This window comes from Bombina bombina, chromosome 7 (genome assembly GCF_027579735.1).
Source record: "Bombina bombina isolate aBomBom1 chromosome 7, aBomBom1.pri, whole genome shotgun sequence".
Classification (NCBI taxonomy): Eukaryota; Metazoa; Chordata; class Amphibia; order Anura; family Bombinatoridae; genus Bombina; species Bombina bombina.
In genome coordinates, this window is record NC_069505.1 from 244,458,389 (window position 1) to 244,482,336 (window position 23,948).

The window sequence follows — 23,948 nt, forward strand, 5'->3', positions numbered from 1 at the left end:
CAATATACTAATAATTATATACATATAAGTACCACTGAGGCGGTGTGCTACAGATCACACATCAGCAATATACTAATAATTATATACATGTAAGTACCACTGAGGCGGTGTGCTACTGATAACGCATTAGCAATATACTAATAATTATATACATGTAAGTACCACTGAATCTGTGTGCTACTGATCACGCATTAGCAATATACTAATAATTATATATATATGTAAGTACCATTGAGGCTGTGTGCTACTGATCACGCATCAGCAATATACTAATAATTATATACATGTAAGTACCACTGAGGCGGTGTGCTACTAATTACACATCAGCAATATACTAATAATTATATACATGTAAGTACCACTGAGGTGGTGTGCTACTAATTACACATCAGCAATATACTAATAATTATATACATGTAAGTACCACTGAGGCAGTGTGCTACTAATTACACATTAGCAATATACTAATGATTATATACATGTAAGTACCACTGAGGCGGTGTGCTACAGATCACGCAACAGCAATATACTAAAAATTATATACATGTAAGTACCACTGAGGCGGTGTGCTACTGATCACGCATCAGCAATATACTAATAATTATATACATGTAAGTACCACTGAGGCGGTGTGCTACTGATCACGCATCAGCAATATACTAATAATTATATACATGTAAGTACCACTGAGGCGGTTTGCTACTGATCACGCATCAGCAATATACTAATAATTATATACATGTAAGTACCACTGAGGCGGTGTGCTACTGATCACGTATCAGCAATATACTAATAATTATATACATGTAAGTACCACTGAGGCGGTGTGCTATTGATCATGCATCAGCAATATACTAATAATTATATACATGTAAGTACCACTGAGGCGGTGTGCTACTGATCACGCATCAGCAATATACTAATAATTATATACATGTAAGTACCACTGAGGCGGTGTGCTACTGATCACGCATCAGCAATATACTAATAATTATATACATGTAAGTACCACTGAGGCGGTGTGCTACTAATTACACATCAGCAATATACTAATAATTATATACATGTAAGTACCACTGAATCGGTGGTCTACTGATCACGCATCAGCAATATACTAATAATTATATACATGTAAGTACCACTGAGGCGGTGTGCTACTGATCACGCATTAGCAATATACTAATAATTATATACATGTAAGTACCACTGAATCAGTGTGCTACTGATCACGCATCAGCAATATACTAATAATTATATACTGTACATGTAAGTACCACTGAGGCGGTGTGCTACTGATCACGCATTAGCAATATACTAATAATTATATACATGTAAGTACCACTGAATCGGTGGTCTACTGATCACGCATCAGCAATATACTAATAATTATATACATGTAAGTACCACTGAGGCGGTGTGCTACTGATCACGCATCAGCAATATACTAATAATAATATACATGTAAGTACCACTGAGGCGGTGTGCTACTGATCACGCATTAGCAATATACTAATAATTATATACATGTAAGTACCACTGAATCAGTGTGCTACTGATCACACATCAGCAATATACTAATAATTACATACATGTTAGTACCATTGAGGCGGTGTGCTACTGATCACGTATCAGCAATATACTAATAATTATATACATGTAAGTACCACTGAGGCGGTGTGCTACTGATCACACATCAGCAATATACTAATAATTACATACATGTTAGTACCATTGAGGCGGTGTGCTACAGATCACGTATCAGCAATATACTAATAATTATATACATGTAAATACCACTGAGGCGGTGTGCTACTGATCAAGCATCAGCAAAATAATAATAATGATATACATGTAAGTACCACTGAGGCGGTGTGCTACTGATCACGCATCAGCAATATACTAATAATTATATACATGTAAGTACCACTGAGGCGGTGTGCTACTGATCACACATCAGCAATATACTAATAATTATATACATGTAAGTACCACTGAGGCGGTGTGCTACTGATCAAGCATCAGCAATATACTAATAATGATATACATGTAAGTACCACTGAGGCGGTGTGCTACTGATCACACATCAGCAATATACTAATAATTATATACATGTAAGTACCACTGAGGCAGTGTGCTACTAATTACACATTAGCAATATACTAATGATTATATACATGTAAGTACCACTGAGGCGGTGTGCTACTGATCATGCATTAGCGATATACTAATAATTATATACATGTAAGTACCACTGAGGCGATGTGCTACTGATCACACATCAGCAATATACTAATAATTATATACATGTAAGTACCACTGAATCGGTGTGCTACTGATCACGCATCAGCAATATACTAATAATTATATACATGTAAGTACCACTGAGGCGGTGTGCTACTAATTACACATCAGCAATATACTTATAATTATATACATGTAAGTACCACTGAGGCGGTGTGCTACTGATCACACATCAGCAATATACTAATAATTATATACATGTAAGTGCCACTGAGGCGGTGTGCTACTAATTATATCAGTGATATACTAATAATTATATACATGTAAGTACCACTGAGGCGGTGTGCTACTAATTACATCAGTGATATACTAATAATTATATACATGTAAGTACCACTGAGGCAGTGTGCTACTAATTACACATTAGCAATATACTAATGATTATATACATGTAAGTACCACTGATGCGGTGTGCTACAGATCACGCATCAGCAATATACTAATAATTATATACATGTAAGTACCACTGAGGCGGTGTGCTACTGATCACGCATCAGCAATATACTAATAATTATATACATGTAAGTACCACTGAGGCGGTGTGCTACTGATCACGCATCAGCAATATACTAATTATTATATACATGTAAGTACCACTGAGGCGGTGTGCTACTGATCATGCATCAGCAATATACTAATAATTATATACATGTAAGTACCACTGAGGCGGTGTGCTACTGATCACGCATTAGCAATATACTAATAATTATATACATGTAAATACCACTGAGGCGGTGTGCTATTGATCACACATCAGCAATATACTAATAATTATATACATGTAAATACCACTGAATCAGTGTGCTACTAATTACACATCAGCAATATAGTAATAATTATATACATGTAAGTACCACTGAGGCGGTGTGCTACTGATCACGCATCAGCAATATACTAATAATTATATACATGTAAGTACCACTGAGGCGGTGTGCTACTGATCACGCATTAGCAATATACTAATAATTATATACATGTAAGTACCACTGAGGCGGTGTGCTACTGATCACGCATTAGCGATATACTAATAATTATATACATGTAAGTACCACTGAGGCGGTGTGCTACTGATCACGCATTAGCGATATACTAATAATTATATACATGTAAGTACCACTGAGGCGGTGTGCTACTGATCACGCATTAGCGATATACTAATAATTATATACATGTAAGTACCACTGAGGCGGTGTGCTACTGATCACGCATTAGCGATATACAAAGTTATCTAACCTGAACAAACAGAGATTATTAGGAAATATTGCTGTAAATTTGCAACATCTAGAACTGGCCCATTAAATTAGACTTTCATTATGCGGATAGAGCATGTAATTTTAATCAACTTTCCAATGTACTTCTATTATCTAATTTGTTTTTTTTCTTTGTTGAAAAACATACTTAGGTAGGCTCAGGAGCTGGTAGCAAGCTGCTGATTGGTGGCTGCACATATAGGCCTCCTGTCATTGGTTTATCAATGTATTTAGCTATCTCCCAGTAGTGCATTACAGCTCCCTCAATAAAGGATAGTAAGAGAATAAAGCAAATTTGATAATAAAAGTAAAGTTACTTACAGTGGTATGCTCTATCTGATTTATGAAGGAAAATCATGTCCCTTTAACACGGTACTTTTTGCACTTCCTCTTCTCCGTCAGCAAAAGTATATCAAGATATTAACCAAAACATTAAATTTTCTTACTCATAGTGATGGGTACAAAATGTGTAAATGGCCGTTTTTAAAAACTGATTTGCATTAAAAAAAAACATTTGTGTTTTATGTCCTCTCATATGAGCATTTAATAAAACCCGTTGAGTAAGGCCCTTTCCTTAGCAAGTAGCACAATATTTAGATGTGAATCACTTTCCTACATTCTGAAAACCACATAGGCAGGAGGTGCAGCCAAAAAACGGAATTCTGAGCCAGCAGACAGTCTGACTCTAACTGTATTATACTAAATGTGTGAAACAGACTCTTCTGAACCTCTTCAGTCTTAAGAGAGTTGCGGACAAAGTGCAGAACTACAGACCTCCATCATCTGCACACAATTTGTAGCGATTTGGTGTCACATTATGCCACAAGCAACTTTGTGCAACCGTTTAACAAATATTTTGTTACTTGTAACAATTTCTAAACTTGTAGAAATGTTTCTCAAAATGTCCTGTATATAAAAATGAAATAAAAAATGTGATGCTGCCTATATAGCCCATACAAGCTTATGCTTTTTGTGTGTGTTAGTACTTTAGTTGAGAAATGCTTTCTGTAATCAAGCTGTATGTTTGAATGAATATTAGGTGCTAAAAAAAGTTAAATTGACATAAAATCATATTTTCAATTTACTTTTGTTTACTTTTTGTTCTTTTGCAGATTCCGTTCTCCTTGGTGCAGTTTCCTCTGTGGGAGTTTTTGAAAGTGAGTTTTTACATTGGTGTTTTAAATGCATTGAAATAAATGGTACATAAGTGTTACTATAGATGCAAAGATTCAACTTCATGATTATTAGAAAATGTTTCTTTCCTTCCATAAGGCAGGGAGAGTCCACAACTTCATTCCTTACTGTTGGGAAATACAACACCTGGCCACCAGGAGGAGTCAGACACCCCCGCCAAAGGTTTAAATATGCTTCCCACTTCCCTTATCCCCCAGTCATTCTTTGCCTTTCGTCACTATAGGAGGTGGCAGAAAAGAGCGTTTTCTCTGTTAGCTGTCTGGGTCTGGGAGGTGGTGAGTGCCCCAGCCATTGGGATTATAAAGGTGCCATTTTTTAAAATAAAGTGTTTACTTTTTGTCTGTCCTTCTGTGAATATATCCTAGCTATAGAGGACTCTGATATTACATTAGAAGGTTCCGCTCCTTCTGTACTTGTTAATAATTCCTGTTTATATTGTGAGGAGGCTGTGGTTTGCCCGCCTGCTCAATTTTGTTCCATTTGCCTAAGCACTGTTTTAAAGTCTAAGAAGGGAGACAAGCCGGATAATACTCATAGAGCTATTAGCCCCTCTGAGCCGTCTACCTTTCAGGAATCTGGGTCCCGAGAGATTAGTACCCTTTCTACCCTACCTGCTCCACATGCAGTTCCCCACGACTCAACTAATCCTCCATCTGGAGAGGGCTTTTTTCCTGCGGACTTTACCGCACAGTTACAATCGGCGGTGTCTGCGGCCCTGAGTGCCTTACCTCGCTCTAACAAACGCAAAAGAAAGGTTAAACATAGTTTTCCTGACCTAGAGTCATCTAAATATTTGTCAGATTTAGCTATTATTTCCCAGCTATCCCTCCTTTAGATTTAAAATCGAGCATCTACGCTAGAGGTTCCAGAGGCTACTCTCCCTGAGGAACATTAGACAGGGTTTATGAAGACAGGAAGGTCCCTCTGACTTTTCCTTTTCCAGTTAAGATGGCAAACATTATTAATAACGAATGGGAAAGAATAGGAACTTCTTTTTCCCCCTCTTCTACTTTAAAAAAATGATTCCCGGTCCCTAACTCTCAATTAGACTTATGGGGCTCCATCCCAAATGTGCATGGCACTATTTCTACGCTGGCTAAGCGTACTACTATATCTCTGGAGGATATTTCCTCTTTTAGAGAGCCTATGGATAAGAAAATGGAAACCTTTCTGAGAAAGATGTTTCAACATACAGGGTTTTTATTTCAACCGGTGGCAGCTGCTGGAGCAGCTACCTACTGGTGCAACACTCTGTCGGAGCTCATTGAGGTGGAGACTCCCCTCGAGGATATTCAGGAGAGAATTAAGGCTCTGAGAATTGCTAACTCCTTCATCTGTGATGCGAATATGCAGATTATTTGCATAAATGCAAAGGCTTCTGGCTTTGCGGTCCTAGCCTGCCGGGCTCTCTGGTTGAAGTCTTAGTCTGCGAATATGACTTCTAAATCCAGACTCCTTTCTCTTCCTTTCAAGGGAAAGATTTTATTCGGTACAGGGCTGGACTTCATTATTTCTATAGTTTCCGGTGGGAAGGGTGCCTTCCTACCGCAGGACAAGAAAAATTGGCCTAAGGGACAGCAATTGTCTAATTTCTTTCATGTAATTGGCAACAGTCCATGAGCTAGTGACGTATGGAATATACAATCCTACCAGGAGGGGAAAAGTTTCCAAAACCTCAAAATGCCTATAAATACACCCCTCACCACACCCACAATTCAGTTTTACAAACTTTGCCTCCTATGGAGGTGGTGAAGTAAGTTTGTGCTTGATTTTTATGATTTCTTCTATGATAAGCGCTTCTAAGCATTCTGAAGCCCAATTCCTCTCAGAGTACAGTGCTTGTCAGAGGGATGTGAAGAGAGTATCACTTATTGATTTTTTTATGGTTTCCCTCGCAGGAAATCTTTTCAAGGGTTCTCTGTTATCGGTCATAGGGATTCATCTCCTACCTCCCTTTTCATATTGACGATATACTCTTATATACCATTACCTCTGCTGATAGTTTTCAGTACTGGTTTGGCTATCTGCTATACGTGGATGGGAGTCTTTCGGTAAGTATGTATCATTATTTAAGACACTCTCAGCTATGGTTTGGCGCCTTATGTATTAATATAAAGTTTTAAATATATATATTTTACTTATATTTGCCATGAGTCGGGTCTATGTGTATTTCCCTTTGCAGTCTGGCAGTTTCGTTATGGGAATCATGTTTTAGGAAGTTTTGTCTTACGTGGGGTATAGTCTTTTCAATTCGACTTGTTTTTTTCTTTGAATATCTTGCGGGCAAATTAGGCTTTCAAGGGTGCAAAATGCTGTTATTTATTGCGTCATTCTTGGCACGATAATTTTTTTTGCCGCAAATGTGCATCTGTAATGGCGTAAGTTCGTAATTTCCTGCATCTTAGTTGACACTAGGTTGTTTGGCGCGAAATTGTGTTTGTTATGATGCAAGTTGCGTCATTTCAGGATGTTTGTTAACACCAAAAAAATTCTCAACTTCCTTTTGCGTTGTGCGTCATACTTGGCACCAAAAAATTTAGTATTATTTTACCCCACTTCCTATATGCTCCTTGCCTTCTTTTTGCTCAGAGGACTATGCTATTTGCTTTTTTTTGCCAATTTTAGCATTTGCATTTTTTTTTCCCATTCCTGAAACTGCTATATGTGGAAATAAGATATTTCTGTTTAAATTTTATTTTTTATTATACATTTTACAAGATGTCTCAATCTGATGCTGTCTCAGAAGCTGCTGTATGAACCATGCTGCCTGAACACAGTTCTACCAAAGCTAAGTGTATCTGTTGTGAGCTAGTGGAGATTATATCTCCAGCTGTAGTGTGTAGCAGTTGTCATGATAAGCTTTTGCATGCAGAAAAGGTTTCTATTAGTGCTAGTACAGTATCCGTTGTTCCTTCAACATCTAAAGTACATGATATCCCTGTTGATATGAAAAATTATATTGCTGATGTGATACAGAAGGCTACGGCTGCTATACCGCCTTCAAATAAATGTTAAAGGTTTTTTAAAACTTCACATAATACTGATGACATTTGTAATGACCGGCAACATACTGATATATCATCCTCTGATGAGGATCTCTCTGACTCAGAATATCCTACTTCAGACATTGACACTGATAAATCATCTTATCTTTTTAAGATTGAGTATATTTGTTCTTTGTTAAAAGAAGTGTTGATAACTTTGGATATTGAGGAGTCTGGTCCTCTTGATAATAAATCCAGTAAACGTTTAAATTCTGTCTATAAACTTAATGTGACTATTCCTCAGGTTTTTACTGTTCCTAAGGCTATTTCTGATGTGATTGCTAAGGAATGGTCTAAGCCTGGTTCTTCTTTTGTTCCTTCTTCAAGGTTTAAAAAGTTGTATTCTTTGCCAGTGGCTAAATTAGAGTTTTGGGAAAAAGTCCCTAAGGTTGATGGGGCTATTTCTACTCTTGCTAAACGTACTACTATTCCTATGGAAGATAGTACTTCTTTTAAGGATCCTTTATATAGGAAAATTGAATCTTATCTAAGGAAAGCTTATTTGCATTCTGACTATATTCTCAGACCTGCCATTTCTATGGCTGATGTTGCGGCTGCATCAACTTTTTGGTTGGATAGCATAGCACAACGGGAAAAAGACTCTGATTTGCATAGCATTGTTCGTCTGCTTCAACATGCTAATCATTTTATCTGTGATGCTATTTTTGATATCATCAAGATTAATGTTAAATATATGTCTTTGGCTATTTTAGCTAGAAGAGCTTTATGGCTCAAATTATGGAATGCTGACATGGTATCTAAATCTAGGTTACTATCTCTATCATTCCAGGGTAATAATTTGTTTCGTTCCCAGTTGGATTATTTTATTTCCACTATTACTGGGGGGAAGGGAGTTTTTTTGCCTCAAGATAAAAAGTCTAAGGGCAAATCTAAAGCTCATAATCGGTTTTGTTCCTTTCGTCAGAATAGAGAACAGAAAACCACTCCTTCCCCTAAGGACTCTGGCTCAGATTGGAAACCATCCTCAAGTTGGAATAAATCCAAGCCTTATAAGAAACCAAAGCCAGCCCCCAAGACTGCATGAAGGTGCGGCCCTCAATCCAGTTCTGCTGGTAAGGGGCAGATTGAAATTACTTTAAGACGTTTGGGCAGGTTCTGTTCAGAATCATTGAATTCAGAATATTGTCTCTCAGGGGTATCGAATAGGTTTCAAGACCTCCTGTGGGAAGATTTTTTTTCTCTCTCACGTTCCAACAAATCCTGTGAAAGCTCAGGCATTTCTGAAGTGTGTTTCAGATCTAGAGCTTTCAGGAGTAATTGTACCAATTCAAATTCTGGAACAGGGTCTGGGTTTTTATTCAAATCTATTCATTGTCCCGAAGAAGGAACATTCTTTCAGACCAGTTCTGGATCTGAAGATTTTTAATCAATTTGTAAGGGTCCTAACTTTCAAGATGGTGACTATAAGGACTATTCTGCCTTTTGTTCAGCAAGGTCATTACATGTCCTCAATAGACTTACAGAAGCGTATCTTCACATTCCGATTCATCCAGACCACTATCGGTTTATGAGATTCTCTTTTCTAGACAAGCATTACCAATTTGTTGCTCTTCCATTTGGCCTAGCAACAGCTCCAATAATCTTTTTTGAAGGTTCTCGGTGCCCTTCTATCTGTTATCAGAGAGCAGGGTATTGCGGTGGTTCCTTATTTGGACGATATCTTGGTACTGGCTCAATCTTTTCATTTAGCAGAATCTTACACGAATCAACTTGTGTTGTTTCTTCAAAGACATGGTTGGAGGATCAATTTACCAAAGAGTTCCTTGATTCCTCAGACAAGGGTCACTTTTTAAGGTTTCCAGATAGATTTAGTGTCCATGACTCTGTCTTTAACAGACAAGAGACAAATGAAATTGGTTTCTGCCCGTCGAAACCTTCAGTCTCGATCATTCCCTTCAGTGGCTATGTGCATGGAAGTTTTAGGTCTCATGACTGCAGCATCGGACGCAATCCCCTTTGCTCGTTTTCATGAGACCTCTGCAGCTTTGCATGCTGAATCAATGGTGCAGGGATTATACTCGGATATCACAGTTGATATACTTAAATCCCAACATTTAACTCTCTCTGTCCTGGTGGTTGGACCATCATTGGATTCTTCAAGGGGCCTCTTTTGTTCGTCCTTCCTGGACTGTGATTTCAACAGCTGCAAGTCTCACAGGTTGGGGAGCTGTCTGGGGGTCTCTGACAGCACAAGGAGTTTGGAATCCTCAAGAGGCAAGTTTACCAATCAATATTTTAGAACTCTGGTATTTTCAGGGCTCTTCAGGCTTGGCCTCTATTAAATGGAGAATCATTGATTTGTTTTCAGACAGACAATATCACAACTGTGGCATATGTCAATCATCAAGGGGGGACTCGCAGTCCTTTAGCGATGAAAGAAGTACCTCAGATACTTTTTTGGGCGGAATCCAACTCCTGTCTAATTTCTGTGATGCATATCCCAGGTGTAGACAATTGGGAAGCGGATTATCTCAGTCGTCAGTCTTTACATCCAGGGGAGTGGTCTCTCCATCCAGATGTATTTTGTCAGATTGTACAGATGTGGGGTCTCCCCAAAATAGATCTGATGGCTTCCCATCTAAACAAGAAGCTTCTCAGGTACCTCTCCAGGTCCAGGGATCCTCAGGCGGAGATGGTGGATGCGTTAGCAGTTCCTTGGTTTTACCAACCTGCTTACATTTTTCCGCCTCTAGTTCTTCTTCCAGTTGGCTTTAGTTACCCCCCCCCCCCTAGGTTTTAGACTTTATTTCAACCATAATGTTTTTTGGTCAGGGTATAATTTGACTTTTGTTTAGAAAATGTTCACCCCAGGACTTGCATGTTGTGTGTGTGTGTGTGTGTGTATGTGTGTGTATGTATGTGTATATATATATATATATATATATATATATATATATATGCATATAATAAAATCTCATTAAGTTTTAATGCTATATTAATTGTAAATGTTACCTACCATTATATACACTCGATTACATTGTACTCATAATCACTGTTTATTGTATAAGGTTCCTGTCTTTGTAAATCCTTGTAGATGCTATCATGTTGAATAGAGATATGTTAGTTTGAAAAACACAATGGGACCTTTAAATGGCTTGTTATATAAAATTAAGTAGCACACACACTATAATGTATGCGTTTGTCCCTTTATGCAGTATATGTAAGTCTGCATACAAACAGCACTGTCACCCTATGTAAGCAAGAATTATAGTGCATCTCACTACATAACGGTACCAGTCTCCCTCTAGCATTCATAGCCCATGTATTCTTCCCATTGTACCTCCTTAGTGCTTAGGTTGCCCCGCACATACTTGGCAGCAGTGAGCACTGATCCGCAGGAAGCCAAGAATCAGTAGGAGAATCCCGGGGCCCGCTGGGGGCCCCATCACCGGTAGTAGAGTTGAGCAGTATAGGTGCGGGGAACGCGGGGGTGAGTGCAGGAAGCAATACCGGAGGCACAGCCGAAGTCTGAATCGGCTTCTGCAGCACGTGACATAGAGAGGCTGCGAAGTGGTTAAATACAGCAGAGGGGTTGTTGTATATACATACAAAGATTATTTCTATTTTTTATATATAGGGGTCGTGGCTTTTCCTTATACTGACTTAGGTACTGGTTGCCTGTTAGCAGAGGTGTAAGAGGGCGGTGCGTCTGGCCTCAGGGAGGCGACGGTGGGTGTCAGATGAGGGTTCGGTAGCCATATTTGGTTTTGGCAAAAAAAAAATTTATGACCGTATATTCAATGCAGCCACGGCAAGTGCCGCCCGCCAAAATCGGCCGCTATAGGCACTGGCCTTGTTGGCCTATGATTTAACACGCCCCTGGATGAAAGTATATATGGTTGAGGTGCAGTTTTACGGTCCAGAAAAGCACAGAGAGTTTGGTTACTTTAGGAGACAAATTTGCCAATAAATGTGTTAAAGCTCTGTTCCATCTTTAGGGCTCTTCAGATCTGGCCCCTACAGGAAGAGTCCTATCTTTGTTTTCAATCAAACAATGCTATAGCCTTGGCATATATCAATCATCAAGGAGGAATTCACATTTCTCTAGAGATGAAGGAAGGTAACTCGAATTCTCAACTGGGAAGAGATCAATTACTGTCTTATTTCTGTGATTCACACACTAGGAGTGAACAACTGGGAAACTGACTTCCTCAGTCGCCAATCTTTTCACCCAGGGAAAGGGCCTCTTCTTTTAGGGACCCTCAGGCAGATTGTGATGCTCTAGCAGCTCCTTGGTCTTTTTTTCTGGCATACATATTTCCTCTAACAGTAGTTCTTCCAAAAGTAATAGCTCGAATCAAGCAGGAGCTTTTATCAGTAATTCTCAGAATTTGGTTTGCAGACTTAGTACAAATGTCCAACCTTCCTCCTTTGTCACTTCCTCTTTATTATGAACTTCTATCTCAAGGTCCATATTATCATCAGTATCTAGAGTCTCTCAACTTGATGGCTTGGAGATTGAACTCATAATTTTAAAACAGCAACGTTTCTGTTAAGATGTGATAAATGCTTTAATTCAGGCTAGGAAACCTGTAACAAGAAAAAAATATTTTAAGACTTTTCTTTCTTGGTGTGAAAAACACAGTTTCTCTTGTTAAGTGTATTCAGTCCACGGGTCATCCATTACTTATGGGATATATTCCCTTCCCAACAGGAAGTTGCAAGAGGATCACCCAAAGCAGAGCTGCTATATAGCTCCTCCCCTCACATGTCATATCCAGTCATTCTCTTGCAACCCTCAACATAGAAGGAGGTCGTGAGAGGAGTGTGGTGTTTTATACTTACTTATTTCTTCAATCAAAAGTTTGTTATTTTTAAATGGCACCGGAGTGTGCTGTTTTTTCTCAGGCAGTATTTGGAAGAAGAATCTGCCTGCGTTTTCTATGATCTTAGCAGAAGTAACTAAGATCCACTGGCTGTTCTCGCACATTCTGAGGAGTGAGGTAACTTCAGAAAGGGAATAGCGTGCGGGGTCTCCTGCAAATGAGGTATGTGCAGTAAAATATTTTTCTAAGGAATGGAATTGACTAAGAAAATACTGCTGATACCGAAGTAATGTAAGTACAGCCTTAAATGCAGTGGTAGCGACTGGTATCAGGCTGATTAAATGTATGTGCAGTAATGTAATTTTCTAAGAAATGGAATTTGACTAAGAAAATGCTGCTAATACTGAAAGTAATGTAATGAGCCTTAACTGCAGTAGAAGCGACTGGTAGCAGGCTTATAAATAACAATACATTCTCTTTAAAAAGGGATCTTGAAAACGTTTACTGGCATGTTTAATCGTTTTTGTGAGGTACATTGGTGATAAAACTTATAGGGGCATGAATTTTTCCACATGGCTGACTTATATTTCTGCATAGAAACAGTTAACTGAGGTTTCCCACTGCTGTAATAATGAGTGGGAGGGGCCTATTTTAGCGTTTTTTTGCGCAGTAAAAATTCAGTCACAGTCTTCCTGCTTCTTCCTGCATGACCCAGGACGTCTCTAGAGAGCTCAGAGGTTTTCAAAAGTCTTTTTGAGGGAGGTAATCAGTCACAGCAGACCTGTGACAGTGTGTTTGACTGTGTTAAAAACGTTTATTTGCATATTGACTATGTGTTTTTGGGTATTAAGGGGTTAATCATCCATTTGCTAGTGGGTGCAATGCTCTGCTAAACTAATATATTTACTGTGAAAATTTGGTTGCTATAACAGATTTAGTTCATTGTTATTTCAACTGTGACAATTTTTGTGTGCTTCTTAAAGGCGCAGTAACGTTTTATTCAAAGTGTTTTCCAAGCTTGCTAGTCTCATTGCTAGTCTGTTTAAACATGTCTGACACAGATGAATCTGTTTGTTCATTATGTTTGAAGGCCAGTGTGGAGCCCCATAGAAATATGTGTACTAAATGTATTGATTTCACTTTAAATAATAAAGGTCAGTCTTTATCTATAAAAGAATTATCACCAGACGACGAGGGGAAAGTTATGCCGACTAACTCTCCTCACGTGTCAGTACCTTCGCCTCCCGCTCAGGAGGCGCGTGATATTGTGGCGCCAAGTACATCAGGGACGCCCATACAAATCACTTTACAAGACATGGCCACTATTATGAATAATACCCTGACAGAAGTATTATCTAAATTGCCAGAATTAAGAGGCAAGTGCGATAGCTCTGGGATAAGGACAGAACATGTGAGAGCCATGTCTGATACTGCGTCACAGTTTGCAGAACATGAGGACGGAGAGCTTCATTCTGTGGGTGACGGATCTGATCCAGGGAAACCGGATTCAGAGATTTCTAATTTTAAATTTAAGCTTGAGAACCTCTGTGTATTGCTAGGGGAGGTTTTAGCGGCTCTGAATGACTGTAATACAGTTGCAATTCCAGAGAAATTATGTAGGCTGGATAGATACTATGCGGTGCCGGTGTGTACTGACGTTTTTCCTATACCTAAAAGGCTTACAGAAATTATTAGCAAGGAGTGGGATAGACCTGGTGTGCCCTTTTCCCCACCTCTTATATTTAGGAAAATGTTTCCAATAGACGCCACTACACGGGACTTATGGCAAACGGTCCCCAAGGTGGAGGGAGCAGTTTCTACTTTAGCTAAGCGTACCACTATCCCGGTGGAGGATAGTTGTGCTTTTTCGGATCCAATGGATAAAAAATTAGAAGGTTACCTTAAGAAAATGTTTGTTCAACAAGGTTTTATCTTACAGCCCCTTGCATGCATTGCGCCTGTCACTGCTGCTGCGGCATTCTGGTTTGAGTCTCTGGAAGAGGCCATTCACTCAGCTCCATTGGATGAAATCATGGACAAGCTTAAAGCACTTAAGCTAGCTAATGCATTTGTTTCTGATGCCATTGAACATTTAACTAAACTAACGGCTAAGAACTCCGGATTCGCCATCCAGGCGCGCAGAGCGCTATGGCTTAAATCCTGGTCAGCTGATGTGACTTCTAAATCTAAATTGCTTAATATTCCTTTCAAGGGGCAAACCTTATTCGGGCCCGTCTTGAAAGAAATTATCGCTGACATTACTGGAGGTAAGGGTCATACCCTTCCTCAGGACAGGGCCAAATCAAAGGCCAAACAGTCTAATTTTCGTGCCTTTCGAAACTTCAAGGCAGGAGCAGCATCAACTTCCTCCGCTCCAAAACAGGAAGGAACTGTTGCTCGTTACAGACAGGCTTGGAAAAATAATCAATCCTGGAACAAGGGCAAGCAGGCCAGAAAACCTACTACTGTCCCTAAGACAGCATGAAGGGATTGCCCCCTATCCGGAAACGGATCTAGTGGGGGGGCAGACTTTCTCTCTTCACCCAGGCGTGGGCAAGAGATGTCCAGGATCCCTGGGCGTTGGAGATCATATCCCAGGGATATAGTCTGGACTTCAAAGCTTCTCCTCCACAAGGGAGATTTCATCTTTCAAGGTTATCAGCAAACCAAATAAAGAAAGAGGCATTCCTAAGCTGCGTACAAGATCTCCTTGTAATGGGAGTGATCCATCCAGTTCCGCGGACGGAACAAGGACAGGGGTTTTATTCAAATCTGTTTGTGGTTCCCAAAAAAGAGGGAACCTTCAGACCAATTTTGGATTTAAAGATCCTAAACAAATTCCTCAGAGTTCCGTCATTCAAGATGGAAACTATTCGAACCATTTTACCCATGATCCAAAAAGGTCGGTACATGACCACAGTGGACTTAAAGGATGCCTACCTTCACATACCGATTCACAAGGATCATCATCGGTTTCTAAGGTTTGCCTTCCTAGACAGGCATTACCAGTTTGTAGCTCTTCCCTTCGGGTTAGCTACGGCCCCGAGAATCTTTACAAAGGTTCTGGGCTCACTTCTGGCGGTTCTACGACCGCGAGGCATAGCGGTGGCTCCGTATCTAGACGACATCCTGATACAGGCATCAAGCTTTCAAATTGCCAAGTCTCATTCAGAGATAGTTCTGGCATTTCTGAGGTCGCATGGGTGGAAGGTGAACGTGGAAAAGAGTTATCTATCACCACTCACAAGAGTCTCCTTCCTAGGGACTCTTATAGATTCGGTAGAGATGAAAATTTACCTGACGGAGTCCAGGTTGTCAAAACTTCTAAATGCTTGCCGTGTCCTTCATTCCATTCCACGCCCGTCAGTGGCTCAGTGCATGGAAGTAATCGGCTTAATAGTAGCGGCAATGGACATAGTGCCATTTGCGCGCCTGCATCTCAGACCGCTGCAATTATGCATGCTAGGTCAGTGGAATGGGGATTACTCAGATTTGTCCCCTCTACTAAATCTGGATCAAGAAACCAGAGATTCTCTTCTCTGGTGGCTTTCTCGGGTCCATCTGTCCAAGGGCATGACCTTTCGCAGGCCAGAGTGGACGATTGTAACAACAGATGCCAGCCTTCTAGGTTGGGCGCAGTCTGGAACTCCCTGAAGGCTCAGGGATCATGGACTCATGAGGAGAAACTCCTCCCAATAAATATTTTGGAATTAAGAGCAATATTCAAGGCTCTTCTAGCTTGGCCTCAGTTAGCAACACTGAGGTTCATCAGATTTCAGTCGGACAACATCACGACTGTGGCTTACATCAACCATCAAGGGGGAACCAGGAGTTCTCTAGCAATGTTAGAAGTCTCAAAGATAATTCGCTGGGCAGAGTTTCACTCTTGCCACCTGTCAGCGATCCACATCCCAGGCGTGGAGAACTGGGAGGCGGACTTTCTAAGTCGCCAGACCTTTCATCCGGGGGAGTGGGAACTTCATCCGGAGGTGTTCGCTCAACTGATTCGTCGTTGGGGCAAACCAGAACTAGATCTCATGGCGTCTCGCCAGAACACCAAGCTTCCTTGTTACGGATCCAGGTCCAGAGACCCGGGAGCGGCACTGATAGATGCTCTAGCAGCCCCTTGGGTCTTCAACATGGCTTATGTGTTTCCACCATTTCCGCTGCTGCATCGACTGATTGCCAAGATCAAACAGGAGAGAGCATTGGTGATTCTGATAGCGCCTGCGTGGCCACGCAGGACCTGGTATGCAGACCTAGTGGGCATGTCGTCCTGTCCACCATGGTCTCTACCTCTGAGGCAGGACCTTCTAATACAAGTAGTAATTCCAAATCTAATTTTTCTGAAGCTGACTGCATGGAGATTGAACGCTTGATCTTATCCAAGCGTGGCTTCTCAGAGTCAGTTATTGATACTTTAATACAGGCTCGGAAGCCTGTTACCAGAAAAATCTATCATAAGATATGGCGTAAATACTTATATTGGTGCGAATCCAAGAGTTACTCATGGAGTAAGGTTAGGATTCCTAGGATATTGTCCTTTCTACAAGAGGGTTTGGAAAAGGGCTTATCTGCTAGTTCGTTGAAGGGACAGATTTCTGCTCTGTCTATTCTTTTGCACAAGCGTCTGGCAGAAGTTCCAGACGTCCAGGCTTTTTGTCAGGCTTTGGCTAGGATTAAGCCTGTGTTTAAATCTGTTGCTCCTCCGTGGAGCTTAAACTTGGTTCTTAAAGTTCTTCAGGGTGTTCCGTTTGAACCCCTTCATTCCATTGATATTAAGCTTTTATCTTGGAAAGTTCTGTTTTTGATGGCTATTTCCTCGGCTCGAAGAGTCTCTGAGTTATCTACTTTACATTGTGATTCTCCTTATCTGGTTTTCCATTCAGACAAGGTAGTTCTGCGTACTAAACCTGGGTTTTTACCTAAGGTAGTTTCTAACAGGAATATCAATCAAGAGATTGTTGTCCCATCATTGTGCCCTAATCCTTCTTCAAAGAAGGAACGTCTTTTGCATAATCTGGACGTAGTCCGTGCCCTGAAATTCTATTTACAGGCAACTAAAGATTTTCGTCAAACTTCTTCCCTGTTTGTCGTTTATTCTGGACAGAGGAGAGGTCAAAAAGCTTCGGCAACCTCTCTCTCTTTTTGGCTTCGTAGTATAATACGTTTAGCCTATGAGACTGCTGGACAGCAGCCCCCTGAAAGAATTACAGCTTATTCTACTAGAGCTGTGGCTTCCACCTGGGCCTTTAAGAATTAGGCCTCTGTTGAACAGATTTGCAAGGCTGCGACTTGGTCTTCGCTTCATACCTTTTCGAAATTTTACAAATTTGACACTTTTGCTTCTTCGGAGGCTGTTTTTGGGAGAAAGGTTCTACAGGCAGTGGTTCCTTCCGTTTAAGTTCCTGCCTTGTCCCTCCCTTCATCCGTGTACTTAGCTTTGGTATTGGTATCCCATAAGTAATGGATGACCCGTGGACTGAATACACTTAACAAGAGAAAACATAATTTATGCTTACCTGATAAATTTATTTCTCTTGTAGTGTATTCAGTCCACGGCCCGCCCTGTCTTTTTAAGGCAGATCTAAATTTTAATTAAAACATTCAGTCACCACTGCACCCTATGGTTTCTCCTTTCTTGTCTTGTTTCGGTCGAATGACTGGATATGACATGTGAGGGGAGGAGCTATATAGCAGCTCTGCTTTGGGTGATCCTCTTGCAACTTCCTTTTTGGAAGGGAATATACAGTATCCCATAAGTAATGGATGACCCGTGGACTGAATACACTACAAGAGAAATAAATTTATCAGGTAAGCATAAATTATGTTTTTAATTGGGAATCTTTCAGAATTACTAGAATTCTTACATTTCTGCAGAAAAGATTAGGCTTATCTGCTAGAGATCATCTGCAATCATATTAAAACAATTGATAACTTTTTTTACAAACTTTGGGTTTCTCACTGAAATTATTTACATACTGCTTGCAGGCATAACACAAATGGTTGTAAAAGCTTTTCTGGGATACCAGATGTTCAGAAATATCAAAGGTGCATGGCTTTGTCATTGCTTTTTGGTAATTAGAAGGCCGCTAATTGCAGCTGCGCACCAGACTTCTAATATTCCCAGCGCCAGCAGTTAAGGGGTTAATCAGGTAGCTTGTTAATTTTATCTATAGCGTAGAGATTACCCTCCGACCTGACACTTCCCACCCCTGATTCCTACCTGATACACACCACCCATGGCATCACCACAAGTCGACAGACAGTGACACAGTGTGTCCCTGTTTGTATAGTCATCTGCCTTCATATGGTAATGGAAGAATGATCAGTTTTTCTTACTATATGAAGTCAGATGGCTTCTGCCTCTGGCTGCAGTGTTCACTGTCAAAGCGGACTGCGAGGAACACAGCATTTGCCAGAAGGTTGGACATAGGTACTACGTCAACAGGGTATGCTAAGGCAACATCAGACACACTAGCCCTGCAGCCCTCTCTGTAAACTGCATGCAACATCAGACATGCTAGCCCTGCAACCCTCTCTGTAAGCCACATGCAACATCAGACACACTAGCCCTGCAGCCCTCTCTGTAAGCCACATGCAACATTAGACACACTAGCCCTGCAACCCTCTCTGTAAGCCGCATGCAACATCAGACACATTAGCCCTGCAACCCTCTCTGTAAGCCACATGCAACATCAGACACACTAGCCCTGCAGTCCTCTCTGTAAGCCACATGCAACATCAGACACACTAGCCCTGCAGTCCTATATGTAAGCCACATGCAACATCAGACACACTAGCCCTGCAACCCTATCTGTAAGCCACATGCAACATCAGACACGCTAGCCCTGCAGCCCTCTCTGTAAGCCACATGCAACATCAGACACGCTAGCCCTGCAACCCTATCTGTAAGCCACATGCAACATCAGACACGCTAGCCCTGCAGCCCTCTCTGTAAGCCACATGCAACATCAGACACGCTACCCCTGCAACCCTCTCTGTAAGCCACATGCAACATCAGACACACTAGCCCTGCATCCCTCTCTGTAAGTCGCATGCACCATCAGACATACTAGCCCTGCAGTCCTCTCTGTAAGCCACATGCAACATCAGACACACTAGCCCTGCAGCCCTCTCTATAAACCGCATGCAACATCAGACACACTAGCCCTACAACCCTCTCTGTAAGCCACATGCAACATCAGACACACTAGCCCTGCAGCCCTCTCTGTAAACTGCATGCAACATCAGACATGCTAGCCCTGCAACCCTCTCTGTAAGCCACATGCAACATCAGACACACTAGCCCTGCAGCCCTCTCTGTAAGCCACATGCAACATTAGACACACTAGCCCTGCAACCCTCTCTGTAAGCCGCATGCAACATCAGACACATTAGCCCTGCAACCCTCTCTGTAAGCCACATGCAACATCAGACACACTAGCCCTGCAGTCCTATATGTAAGCCACATGCAACATCAGACACACTAGCCCTGCAACCCTATCTGTAAGCCACATGCAACATCAGACACGCTAGCCCTGCAGCCCTCTCTGTAAGCCACATGCAACATCAGACACGCTAGCCCTGCAACCCTATCTGTAAGCCACATGCAACATCAGACACGCTAGCCCTGCAGCCCTCTCTGTAAGCCACATGCAACATCAGACACGCTACCCCTGCAACCCTCTCTGTAAGCCACATGCAACATCAGACACACTAGCCCTGCATCCCTCTCTGTAAGTCGCATGCACCATCAGACATACTAGCCCTGCAGTCCTCTCTGTAAGCCACATGCAACATCAGACACACTAGCCCTGCAGCCCTCTCTATAAACCGCATGCAACATCAGACACACTAGCCCTACAACCCTCTCTGTAAGCCACATGCAACATCAGACACACTAGCCCTGCAGCCCTCTCTGTAAACTGCATGCAACATCAGACATGCTAGCCCTGCAACCCTCTCTGTAAGCCACATGCAACATCAGACACACTAGCCCTGCAGCCCTCTCTGTAAGCCACATGCAACATTAGACACACTAGCCCTGCAACCCTCTCTGTAAGCCGCATGCAACATCAGACACATTAGCCCTGCAACCCTCTCTGTAAGCCACATGCAACATCAGACACACTAGCCCTGCAGTCCTCTCTGTAAGCCACATGCAACATCAGACACACTAGCCCTGCAGTCCTATATGTAAGCCACATTCAACATCAGACACACTAGCCCTGCAACCCTATCTGTAAGCCACATGCAACATCAGACACGCTAGCCCTGCAGCCCTCTCTGTAAGCCACATGCAACATCAGACACGCTAGCCCTGCAACCCTATCTGTAAGCCACATGCAACATCAGACACGCTAGCCCTGCAGCCCTCTCTGTAAGCCACATGCAACATCAGACACGCTAGCCCTGCAACCCTCTCTGTAAGCCACATGCAACATCAGACACACTAGCCCTGCATCCCTCTCTGTAAGTCGCATGCACCATCAGACATACTAGCCCTGCAGTCCTCTCTGTAAGCCACATGCAACATCAGACACACTAGCCCTGCAGCCCTCTCTGTAAGCCACATGCAACATCAGACACACTAGCCCTGCAGCCCTCTCTGTAAGCCACATGCAACATCAGACACACTAGCCCTGCAGCCCTCTCTGTAAGCCACATGCAGCATCAGACACGCTAGCCTTGCAACCCTCTCTGTAAGCCGCATGCAACATCAGACACACTAGCCCTGCAACCCTCTCTGTAAGCTGCATACAAAATCAGACACGCTAGCCCTGCAACCCTCTCTGTAAACCGCATGCAACATCAGACACACTAGCCCTGCAGCCCTCTCTATAAACCGCATGCAACATCAGACACACTAGCCCTGCAGCCCTCTCTGTAAGCCACATGCAAAATTAGACATGCTAGCCCTGCAACCCTCTCTGTAAGCCACATGCAACATCAGACACACTAGCCCTGCAACCCTCTCTGTAAGCCGCATGCAACATCAGACACACTAGCCCTGCAGCCCTCTCTGTAAGCCACATGCAAAATTAGACATGCTAGCCCTGCAACCCTCTCTGTAAGCCACATGCAACATCAGACACACTAGCCTTGCAACCCTCTCTGTAAGCCACATGCAACATCAGACACACTAGCCCTGCAACCCTCTCTTTAAGCCGCATGCAACATCAGACACACTAGCCCTGCAACCCTCTCTGTAAGCCGCATGCAACATCAGACACACTAGCCCTGCAACCCTCTCTGTAAGCCGCATGCAACATCAGACACACTAGCCCTGCAACCCTCTCTGTAAGCCGCATGCAACATCAGATACACTAGCCCTGCAGCCCTCTCTGTAAGCTACTGACTTTTGATGCATTTATTCTGCGCCTTCACCAATTTAAAGTTTTTTTTTCTGTTATAAATGTGTCCATCTATTTGGAAGCAGTAAAGATGTATTTGGTGTAATATACTAGTGCATAATCTCTTTTTATAGAGCATTTGGTCGGTGCATGCCCCTTTAATGAGCAGACTGCTTTTCAGGTGAATATTTCAATAACATTTTCCCTTTTTTGTCTTTAACGGCAGGATTTGTGGTCAGCGAAGCAAGGCCATATGGTTGATTCTTGGCAGTCGGCCGTCTGCGGAGCTTGTGCAGGTGCAAGGGATTATATTTTAAGCTGGGCAGTACCAAAAAAGGGATGAAAATGTGCAAATCTTTTATGTTCTCTTACACTGCATTCCTCTAGAAAACTGGTTTGTTTAGAGAAATACCCTTTCCATTTGTTGCTTAACGTTACAGAGGTCACTCGGGGAAGGTGTTGTTGAAAGACAACCAATTAGTGTTTGACAAATTTGTATTGGTTAAAATATTAGATGCGTCAATCAGTTTTCTTAGTTATCTGGATGAAGAATTGCAGAAAAAAATGTTCTGTGAAGTCTTTTCACATGAATGTGGCTCGGTGCAGCTGCCTGCCTCCAGCTGTTCTGTAGGGCTTTTGTTTTTTACTAGGTGCTGCAGAAGATCATGATTCACAGCTCATGTGACAGGTTAGACAGCAGCGCAGATTAATGTTTGTCAGGAGGGAGGGAGAAATCGCTGCAGGCTGCAACCTCGGACCACAGAACATCTGGCCATTTTGAACCTAAAATTCGAACAATAGAAATGACATCATGCAATATTGTAAAATAGTTCTTCAACAGGCTGATTAGTAAGGAGTATTTAAATACTTCCCCCCTTTTTTGTGTTTTAAATACAGTGTGTAAGTATCATTGTGTGTGTACACAGAGCCAGATTACAAATGCAGCGCTGAATAAAGCTTTCATGAAAGCTATATGTGCGCTCCACTGTGTAATACCAGCGCACGCTAATGTGCGCTCCACTGTGTAATACCAGCGCACGCTAATGTGCGCTCCACTGTGTAATACCAGCGCACGCTAATGTGGGCTCCACTGTGTAATACAAGCACACGCTAATGTGTGCTCCACTGTGTAATACCAGCGCACGCTAATGTGCGCTCCACTGTGTAATATCAGCGCACGCTAATGTGCGCTCCACTGTGTAATACCAGCGCACGCTAATGTGCGCTCCACTGTGTAATATCAGCGCACGCTAATGTGCGCTCCACTGTGTAATATCAGCGCACGCTAATGTGCGCTCCACTGTGTAATACCAGCGCACGCTAATGTGCGCTCCGCTTTGTAATACCAGCGCACGCTAATGTGCGCTCTGTTGTGTAATACCAGCGCATGCTAATGTGCGCTCTGCTGTGTAATACCAGCGCACGCTAACGTGTGCTCCGCTGTGTAATACCAGCGCACGCTAATGTGCGCTCCGCTGTGTAATACCAGCGCACGCAAATGTGCGCTCCGCTGTGTAATACCAGCGCACGCTAATGTGTGCTCCACTGTGTAATACCAGCGCACGCTAATGTGCGCTCTACTGTGTAATACCAGCACACGCTAATGTGCGCTGGTATTACACGTTGTCAGCAATGCGAACACTGCTGCATTTTCTTTTTGCACCTTTAAAATAAAACATTGACTTAGAAGTGGAAATGCAGTGAAGGTGGGTCACAAAGGAAACCTGCTATGTGCTTTCTTTTTGCCCTTTTTGCTTTTGGAAGTGTTTTGTTTTTTTTCCCCTTCAACACAACACACTAAAAATACCCCCCAAAATTAACTTTTCTTTCATGCAGGTGGTGAGAGTCCATGATCCATTACTTATGTGAATAACCTTCCCTACTACTTGGAGGAGGCAAAGATTCCCAATCCCCAAGAGCTCTATATAACCTCTCCCACCTCACACATACCTCAGTGTTTTCTTTGCCTTCGCTGTAGGTGGTTAAAGAATGAAGATGTGCATGATTTTCTTCACA

At 42.0% G+C, this 23,948-nt stretch overlaps 1 protein-coding gene across 1 annotated transcript in view; it reads left to right on the plus strand.

The window, feature by feature from the left end:
* The window catches only part of SLC25A26 (solute carrier family 25 member 26), a 253,856-nt gene that overhangs the window by 192,496 nt on the left and 37,412 nt on the right, over positions 1-23,948 (plus strand). Inside the window, exons 6-7 of the mRNA XM_053720688.1 lie at positions 4,664-4,708; positions 22,159-22,228. Of these exons, the coding sequence (XP_053576663.1) occupies positions 4,664-4,708; positions 22,159-22,228 (115 nt within the window). The remainder of the gene's footprint in view (positions 1-4,663; positions 4,709-22,158; positions 22,229-23,948) is intronic.